Here is a 10,682-nt window from a genome sequence, read left to right as displayed (position 1 = left end):
TATAATGACAGGTCCGCTCTTATAGGAATTCTGTAGGAGCCTCCCAGACATTCAGGGATAGTTGTCAAGTATGTTCTAGAGTAAAAGAACTCCGCACACACGGCATGGCTCCTAAGGAGCTGGACATACTAGTCACCATGATCACTGTGTAATAATAATAGTGTGCAAAAGATACAGAACATTCTGCGTGATTGATATATATTAGTGCTGAAGAAAGGGTCTGGGTACTGAGCAGGGGGAGCCTAGCCACCTATAGAAAGGCCCTATCAGGCCCCCACATAGTATAATGCCCCCCCACCCCACCGGTATATCTAGATTTGGGTCAAATTCATGCAGAAATATAGAAAATTCAGAAGGATTCTCAAACTGCTGAGCATTATTCCATCTATTCTATATAGATTTATTCTACCTATCCATTTAGTATCTGTTCTATATCTATATTGTGTGTCTGATATCTAACGTCATCATATCAATATATCTATCTATAGAAAACATTTACAGCAGCATCATTCATGTGTACAGTCCCTCTCCAGAGAAAGGAGCCAGGTCTATCTATCTATCTATCTATCTATCTATCTATCTATCTATCTATCTATATCCTATCTATCTATCTATCTATCTATCTATCTATCTATCTATCTATCTCCTATCTATCTCCTATCTATCTATCTATATCCTATCTATCTATCTATCTATCTATCTATCTATCTATCTATCTATCTATCTCCTATCTATCTATCTATCTCCTATCTATCTATCTATCTATCTATCTATCTATCTATCTATCTATCTATCTATCTATCTCTCTCTATCTATTTCCTATCTATCTATCTATCTCCTATCTATCTATCTATCTATCTATCTATCTATCTATCTCCTATCTATCTATCTATCTATCTATCTATCTATCTATCTATCTATCTCCTATCTATCTATCTATCTATCTATCTCCTATCTATCTATCTATCTCCTATCTATCTATCTATCTATCTCCTATCTATCTATCTATCTATCTATCTGTCTCCTATCTATCTATCTATCTATCTATCTATCTATCTATCTCCTATCTATCTATCTATCTATCTATCTATCTATCTATCTCTGGTACTCACCTTTTCCACTTTTCTAGAGTTGTCATTTTCAGTAATGAGCCGAGTGATAATTTTGCTTTATTCTCCTCTGTAGAAGTTTCCTTTGTGTATATACTGTATCTTGGTCATGGCCTTGTTCTGCACACACAGCTGCCTCCTCTTCCCGTCTGTCAGGTCATGGCACGTGCTCTCCATTCAGGACATGTCAGTCATGCAGATATCAGTATCTTGTCCCCATTCTGCAGTCAATAGACGGACGACTTATGATCACATGACTTATTAATGCGGGTATCTGGATAACAAAGGCCTCACCTGAGCCATCCCCATCTGCTGACAGCGACTGTGTGATGTGTATGTGCTGTAGTGTTCCCTGCACTCACTGTTACTGTATGGGTTGTACATGGTATCATATCATCACTAGAGATGAGCGAACAGTGAAATATTCGATATTCGTTTCTAATAGCCCCTCAATATTCGACTATTCAAACGAATATCGAACCCCATTATAGTCTATGGGAGAAAATGCTTCGCTACAGGGGATCCCACCATTCGACTCAGGAGGGTCACCAAGTCCACTATGACACCCCTGGAAATGATGCCAACACCCTGGAATGGAACTGGGACAGCAGGGGAAGCATGTCTGGGGGCATCTAACAAGCCCAAGTCACTGTATTACGTCACTAATAATGTGGGAGCTGACTTTTTCCCATAGGAATGCATTGACCAGCGTTGATTGGCCGAATGCCATACAGTGTACAGCATTCGGCCAATCATCGCTGGTTCTGCCAGAGGCTCGTCTTTGAGGAGGTGGAGTCTAACATCGGTCCACAGAAGTCTCCATTGTGGTCCGATCTCAGGTAATAGCAGAGTTGACACAGCTCTGCTATATCTCAGGTGTAGCAGAGCTGTGCGCTGACCTCTGCTACACCTGAGATCAGACCACAATGGAGACTGCTGTGAACAAACCTTAGACTCCGCCTTCTCCGGCAGAACCAGCGTTGATTGGCCGAATGCTGTACTCTGTATGGCATTCGGGCCAATCAATGCTGGTCAATGCATTCCTATGGGAAAAAGTCAACTTGCGCATATTGCAAGCTGACAGGGATCCCGACCAGATAGAGCCCCAAAGAGCTGGGTGAGTGACATTCCCCCCTAAATAAAGGTAATCCCTAGCTAACCCTGCCTGTATATCTATCCCTGTCTCACAGTCACATAGTTCACAGTCTCATATGAACCAAATATCAAATCCACCATTCGTATAAATTGGAGGTCACCTGAATTAGCCAGCCAATTACTTTTTCCGAATTTTTTTCGATGCCTCCATTGTCGTAGTTCCTGTCCCACCTCCCCTGCACCATTATTGGTGCAAAAAAAGCGCCAGGGAAGGTGGGAGGGGATACGGATTTTTGGTGCATTTGCCACTTGGTATTGAATTGGAATCGAATATCTCGAGCAGCCTGATAGTCGATCGAATACCAATTCGATTGAACGCCATTCGCTCATCTCTAATCATCACCTGTCCGGCATAACATAGGAATATTTACATTTCTGATATATCGCCCAGTTATCACTAATGTCCTATAGGCCTGACCTCAAGGAAATTGCAGTTTGACCCTTTAGGCCAATTTCAGAAGGCAGTGCTCTGGTCAGTATGTCACATCTGTACTTGTAAGCCAAAACCAAGAATACGTCCAAAAATGAAAAAAATGATGCAAATCTTTCCATTACGTGTTCTCTGTAGATCCCACCCCTGGGCTGATTCAAAATACTGAACGTGTGAACATGATCTTTAGCTTAAATATATGGATATCAAACAGGCAGATAGATATTAGGTACATAGAGATAAGTCTTATAAATATAACATAGATAGAAATAGAATATAAGATAGATATATGATAGGTAGATAGAGAGATATCAGATAGAGATAGATAGATATATAGATAGATAGATAGATATCAGAGATAGATAGATAGAGATAGATAGATAGATAGATAGATAGATAGATAGATAGGAGATAGATAGATATCATAGATAGATAGAGATAAATAGAGAGATAGATAGATATCAGAGATAGATAGATATAGATAGATAGATAGATAGATAGATAGGAGATAGATAGATAGATAGATATGGCTAGATTAGATAGATAGATAGATAGATATGGCTAGATAGATAGGTAGGAGATAGATAAATAGATAGATAGATAGATAGTCTAGCACATGATTTAAAATGCATACTACATGTTGAGATAAATGTAGTAAATTATCCAGTATGTGGGAGATCTGAGGATTCATTTTGATTGATTTCTTTTAATAAAACTTTTAATAACATGTTGGCATTTTCATGTTATATTCTAAAACACAATGTTCAGTACAGTCCAAATCGACCACATCGCGTTCATTTATCCTCTCCAGCTTCTAAGTCCATACACCCCGTCTGCAAGTTGCAGAAATTTCTATAGATGTTTAATAGAGAAGTCCAAAATCAGTAAACAACTTTGTAGGAGCTTCCAGACTCCATCATGACAAGAAGCAGTGGACACCTTCAACAAGATTGTCTAGATATTTGACAGGCCATTCTATATCACCAGAAAATGCAGTAAACAAATTGACTTCATACGTAACTTAAGAGTCCAGCCCCAATTGTTAGAACATGGTGTAGATGCCTTGAACAGGTATTACCATAGATGGTCCATTTTCCATGAAGACAAAATCCATTAGAAACTTTTGTAAAGAGCAGATGTTTGACAGACTACATCATGAGAAGATGTTGTAGATGTCTTCAAGAAGACTCTACATGCAAGGGATGAAGTTGGTCTAGAAATCTGACGGCCATATCCGTATCATTAGAAGATGTTGTAGATGCCTTCAAGAAGACTCTACGCTTGACTCAATGCAAGGGATGAAGTTGGTCTAGAAGTCTGATGGCCATATCCGTATCATTAGAAGATGGTAGAGGCCTTCAAGAAGACTCTACACTTGACTCTACACAAGGGATGAAGTTGGTCTAGAAGTCTGATGGCCATATCTGTATCATTAGAAGATGGTAGAGGCCTTCAAGAAGACTCTACACTTGACTCTATGCAAGGGATGAAGTTGGTCTAGAAGTCTGATGGCCATATCCATATCATTAGAAGATGGTAGAGGCCTTCAAGAAGACTCTACACTTGACTCTACGCAAGGGATGAAGTTGGTCTAGAAGTCTGATGGCCATATCCGTATCATTAGAAGATGGTAGAGGCCTTCAAGAAGACTCTACACTTGACTCTACGCAACGGATGAAGTTGGTCTAGAAGTCTGATGGCCATATCCGTAGCATTAGAAGATGGGAGATGTCTTCAAGAACCATAACGCCCCATTTCTAGCATGGCTAGATGCCTTCAAAAAGACTCATGGTAAAGTCTATTCTCCATTACGAAAAAGTTTCCTTCTAGAAGATCCTAGACATATTTCTTTAGAGTTCCTTGTCTCAAAACGTGAAACGTGTATTTACAACCATGCAATTCATTCACATTGAGGACAAACCTTCCATTCATCTTTATGGTACCCAGAGCCAAATTCTGTACCCCAAGTATTTTCACAGATCGAGAAGGTAATAGCTGCAACAAGATCCCATAGATTCCAGCTTGGGCTTCAACAGAGCTGCCTCATTGGGTCCAGTTATGGATAACTCACAACAACGGTACTCTGGTGTAATCATCGGGCTTTGCGCTTCGCTCCAGGGGATGGCGGATACTGTCGGACCGGAGGCATATCATAGTGACTGGGAATGTGGCTGTTTTTGGGCGAGTCATAATGATTTGTCTGGAGGCTGTTTCGAGGAGAACTGGTGGACGCTGCTGCTGCTCCTTGTATGAAACTATCTGCAACCAAGATATCAAACCTACGTTATTTTATGTTCTACGTGCACCAAATACATCCATAGTACAACTATACGAACTACTGGACAAGTTGGGCCAGACGGGATAATTTCTATAAGAATTTATGGCTATCAAGTATAAAGTTCTAATCTTCGAAGTATTTACCTATGATGTCCATGTTTTTCACCTTTAAAGGGATCCTATCATTGGATACCCTTTTTTTCTCAATCACACATAGGAATAGCCTTAAAAAAGGCTATTCTTCTCCTACCTTTAGATGTCTTCTCCGCGCCGCCGTTCAGTAGAAATCCGTGTTTTCTTCGGTATTCAAATGAGTCATCCTGGGTTTCAATCTTCTAGGCCTCGGGCAGAGCTGACTGCGCATGCCCAGGCCACAAGAAGATGGCCGCTTACACCAGCTTACTGTGTAAGTGGCCATTTTCTTGTGGCCCGAGCATGCGCAGTTGGCTCTGCCCGAGGCCTAGAAGATCGAAACCCAGGACGGAAGACGACACAGGGAGAGGCCATTGCAAACTAAGATGGAGGCGGTGCTGGAGATTTCTCTCGCAGCATTGGGGATGCCCCCAGTGCTGTTTGAGTGCTGGGGACCGCCCCCAGTGCTGCAAGAGAACTCATTTGCATACCAATGAAAACCGGAATATCTACGGAACGGCGGCGCGGAAAAGACATCTAAAGGTAGGAGAAGAATAGCCTTTCTTAAGGCTATTCTTACGTGTTAGTCAGAAAAAAAGGGCATACAAAGATAGGATCCCTTTAAGGCTCCTTGTAAGGTGGCCATACACATTGGATAGAAGGAGAATGATGGTTGAACACCCATCGTTGGGTTAGTAGTCATTCTGCAGTGATTACCATACACATTTTATTCCATATTGGCCTTTACAGTCATTCTCAACTTGGACGAAAGTCATAAAGGTGCCCATCATACACGTGTGACAACATTTATATCGTTACGTGAAATTCAACAATGGACTATTGTTTTCGCCAACCGATGACACCCTATTATTATCTCATCAGGCTGCCATACTCTTTAGATAGCTGTCAGCTTGTTTTACCAGTGGAAACCCAACTACCTGATCCTCATCTTCACCAACAACTTCTCCATACATGATGGCTGAGTGGTGCTCAAGTACTAGACCTGGAGAAGAGAGCTCTTCCAAAATCTAAAACATCGGGCAGTATAAGCCAGTGGAAACCCAACTACCTGATCCTCATCTTCACCAACATCATGAGAGTGTTGGGAGGCCCACAGTAAACATCAGATGGTTGGCCTACCTGGTTTGGATAGATACACATCTGATATGAAAGACCATTCTTAGTCAAATAAAACAAATGATCTATGGTCTATAACTGGTCTTTGAAAGAACTATCCCAAAAACAATCTCACTATAGATGTAGGGCCAATTTAACCAACTGCAATGTCCAAAATGGACCATATTTATAGCTGCATTGGCAAAAATGTGAACATTTATTCGATGGTGGTTTAGCCACCAATTGTCTATTGGATGAAAATTTTACAGCCCACTTCTTTCCACACGTTGATGTTATGTCATTGGTCATTAAAGTTCATCCATGCTTGCTGTTTTTGTCTACTTTAGTCCAATGTGTACGGGCACTGTTCGAAGTCACCATAGATCCAAAGATGAGGTATTAGTTTGAAGGACCACATGTGGTCAACCTCAGATACTTTGACGTATACATCAATATCTACAATATTCAAAGACTAAAGGTCTATAAAAACCATCATCCACAGGCAACATTTTGTCACCAATCTTGATCAATAAACTTTTATCGGAGTCCAGACTGATCTAAGGTCACTTAGAGATCTCACCTTGCTCTTGTGAATCCACTTGGTACATGGCATCTTCATCAAAGAGCCCAATCTCTGCATAGGACATTTCTCGATGGACGGGAGACTTCATCTCCATGTAGTTCCCCTCTGAAGTTCTGGACATAAGCATTGGAAGATCTTTAATGGTGGCATATGGATTCTCGCTGTTCAAGGAACTATTACTCATGGTGAGAGCAGAGTCTTTCACGTAATCTAGAAAAAAAAAGTTGGCATTATTGAGGGTCATTGTCTGTCATCGAAGGTGTTGGAGATTGCCAATGGTTGAACTTATAGAAGCTCGGAAGTTTTTGCTGCCAACCTTTGGTCTACAGTTTTTCAAAAACTGGGCCTTTTCTCTATCCCAGGTGAAGAAATCTAAAGGGTGGAGTGTAAGGCCTATCGTTATATACTCACCATTTCCCTTATTATAGTAAACTCCAACGCTGTAGCTTCTGTCTATGCCATGTCGTCCTGAAATGAAGAAAGAAAAATATTATTATGACTTATCAAATATGTTGTCTTTGGGGTTGAGCCGATCTTGAGATTTCAGGATCGGTTTTAAAATCCAATTTGTGATCATTTTCCAGCGGATCGCAATCATGAAATTTGCTCGATTGCCGATCGGGATCCGATCTTTCCCGATCACTCAACCTTAGTCAATGCTTCTCTATGGGAAAAGTTACTTTTACGGTTGAGACGATCTTGAAATTTCAGGATCGTTTTTAAAATCCAATTTTCGATCATTTTCCAGCCGATCGCGATCATGAAATTTGCTCGATCGCCAATCGGGATCCGATCTTTCCCGATCCCGATCACTCAACTCTAGTCAATGCTTCTCTATGGGAAAAGTTACTTTTAGGGTTGAGCCGATCTTGAAATTTCAGGATCGTTTTTAAAATCCGATTTCCGATCATTTTCCAGCCGATCGCGATCATGAAATTTGCTCCGATCTTTCCCGATCTCAATCGCTCAACCATAGTTGTCTTCCCTTTTAGTTATTTTAACGCCCCTTCCCACATTAAGACCCTGTACAGATTACTACATGGACTGTTGAAAGTCTAGGAGATCACTGTTTGGCTTCTTTACCAGGGACCAGCATGGTCACCATATCTCATCAAGCCAATGTCCACCAGGGATCAAGATACTCCATGACTGTCTACCGAGACCCTGACTTTGCCACTGGAGCTTAGGGTCCATGTACTTAAAGGAGTTGTCCAGGAGTGCTATAACTACTGGATGATGACCACTAAATTGGTGATGATAGTACCAAATTTCGTAGAGATGGATAGACTTCTTGAAACCTTCTGAGATGTCCCATTCGCTAAGGCACTAAATGTAGCATTGACCACCAGGATACCGGAAGTGCTATGGAAGTACAAATTTGAGAAATCCTTGGCCAATATTAAATAACATATGGGTAACAAAGGAAAAAAAGAGGTTTCAAGGATTATTGACTATGAAAAATGTGGTTGGGGGTCAATGAGCATTTGGTCAATGAGTCTACCAGATGTTTCTCATATACAGCTTGCGCAGTGAGGGTCCGTGGGGAATATGGACAATTCTTCTCAGCTGTTAACAATTGAATCAAACTGTTCGGTTCCCTCTCTTAGCTATACAAATTCTAAAATCCTAGAAGGTGCATTGTAAGAAATGACACCAGAAGGTTGAAGGTGCTCCATGGAATCCTGAGAACTTTTCTAAAGAGCCATGAGGCCTCCAAGCAATAACTATTTAAGTGATAATGTAGCTAAGTTCATATATAAGGTCTTCTTAAAGGGAATCTGTACGGGCGATTTGGAACACGAAACCACGCTTAGGTCCTTATGGACCGGAGTTTAGTGTTCAAAATCATTGCTTATGGCCCGTACTCCCTATGCCGTCATAGTTATTAGATGAAACCAGGGCTTTAGTGAGCATGTGCCAAACCTCAGGTGCCTCTGGCTTCACTGAAGAACGGTGAGTCAAAGATGAGTCCGATGACACTCATTGGTTTCTTATCTTGGTAAGTGCAAAGCTTATAGACAATCTGGGACACTAAACCCCCTGTCCATAAGGGCCTGTGAATGGTTTAGTGTCCTACAACACCCTGACAGGTTCCCTTCAAATGGTTCATGCCAACAATACAAATGGAAATAAGTATACCCCTGGTGTTTAAAATGTGCACATCATTCTAGTGAGGCTCGTGTAAGTCCTACATGCCCAGAAGAATACAGTACAGCTTCTGCTGCATCCTTAGTGAAAGAAGCTGGGATATCATTTAGGTTGGACATAGACTTTCCTTCTGCTTCTCAGAGAGACAGTCCAACAGTATCTATACCAGTAATAGGTAGACTCCTAGCACAAACGCCACAGTAGTAGGGGACAGCCTAAATTATATCTCTGCAAAACTGAGGATACAGTAGAAGCTGTACTGTATTCTCCTGGGTTAAAGGGATCCTATCATTAGAATCCCATTAGAATTTTTCTAACACATAGGAATAGCTTTAAGAAAGGCTATTCTTCTCCTACCTTTAGATGTCTTCTCCGCACCGCCGTTCAGTAGATATTCCATTTTCCGTCTTTATGCAAATTAGTTCTCTCGCAGCACTGGGGGCGGCCCCGGCGCTCAAACAGGACTGGGGGCATCTGCAGTGCTGCGAGAGAACTCTCTAGCGCCGCCTCCATCTTCTTCAGGAACCTGCCTCTTCACGTCGTCTTCTGTCCTGGCTTTCAATCTTCTACGCATGCTCAATCGGCTCTGCCAGCGGACCTCGGGCAGGGCTGACTGCACCTGCGCGTGGCCATTTTTTTGTGGCCGCTTACTACAAGAGCTTGCGTAAGCGACCACAAAAAATGGCTGCACACAGGTGCAGTCGGCTCTGCCCGCGTAGATGATTGAAAGCCAGGCCGGAAGACGACGCCTAGAGGCTGGATCCTGAAGAAGATGGAGGCGACGCTGGAGAGTTCTCTTGCAGCATTCGGGACACCCCCAATGCTGTTTGAGCGCTAGGGGCCACCCCCAGTGCTGTGAGAGAACTCATTTGCATAAAGACGAATGGTGGCACGGAGGAGACATCTAAAGGTAGGAGAAGAATAACCTTTCTTAAGGCTATTCCTATGTGTTAGTTAGAAAAAAAAGGGATTCTAATGATAGGATCCCTTTAAGAGAATCTCACAAGAATGACTTACACAGTAGTATATATTTTGATCACCAGGGGGCACTATTACAAATATTAATAACAATACTTTACAAAGTTACTCTACAATACCTATTGAGTTTACTTATTGCCAATTGATTTCACATTTTCCCTTTAAGTGAGCCTACCACAGCCATCGTGGAAGTGACTTACTATAGACAACCTCTTACCGTTGTTTTTTTTTTTTTAACTTTCACGTACCTTTAGGTACTCCCTGATGTTTCCAATCAGCTGGCAAGGTTGCATTGTGGTCAGGACTATAGGCGCTCATTCTCTCTCGTTCTGCATTCATCACATTAGAAAGATGGGGATTCATCTAAGCATGGAAAAAAAAATGTAATCGAAAACAAACATGTTTTTATTTTATTCATTGATGTGAACCAGACTCATTTTGAATACGTAACAGGGGTAGTGTATGAAAAATGGGGTCAAATTTATAATTTACTAGCATCTGCCTGCGACTTCGTCTGCGGATTGGTGTTGGCGCTTAGCCGCTTATATTTAGCCAATTGCTGTTGTGGATGATCAGCCTGCTCCCGCGTCTCGGCTCTGCTACATCGCAGCATACTCAGTTGTATGTACATCTCTGCATATGGAGAGCGTACTGAGCTGTGCTACAGCGCTGTCTAAGCTCTGCTACATCTGGATTAGAGGGGTGTTCTTATGTCAGTGTCTGAGCAGCTTCTGTGTTGTAAACGGCTGAACGG

General features: G+C 41.7%; 1 protein-coding gene across 1 annotated transcript in view; it reads right to left on the bottom strand.

The window, feature by feature from the left end:
- Nucleotides 1-3,467: 3,467 nt before the first annotated feature.
- The window catches only part of PEAR1 (platelet endothelial aggregation receptor 1), a 120,071-nt gene continuing 112,856 nt past the window's right edge, over nt 3,468-10,682 (bottom strand). Inside the window, exons 22-25 of the mRNA XM_075283177.1 lie at nt 10,177-10,291; nt 7,214-7,270; nt 6,800-7,012; nt 3,468-4,953 (exon numbers count right to left, since the gene is read on the bottom strand). Of these exons, the coding sequence (XP_075139278.1) occupies nt 4,787-4,953; nt 6,800-7,012; nt 7,214-7,270; nt 10,177-10,291 (552 nt within the window). The 3' untranslated portion in view covers nt 3,468-4,786. The remainder of the gene's footprint in view (nt 4,954-6,799; nt 7,013-7,213; nt 7,271-10,176; nt 10,292-10,682) is intronic.

This window comes from Leptodactylus fuscus, chromosome 7, assembly GCF_031893055.1.
Source record: "Leptodactylus fuscus isolate aLepFus1 chromosome 7, aLepFus1.hap2, whole genome shotgun sequence".
NCBI lineage: Eukaryota > Metazoa > Chordata > Amphibia > Anura > Leptodactylidae > Leptodactylus > Leptodactylus fuscus.
This window is presented reverse-complemented; position numbering and strand designations above follow the sequence as displayed.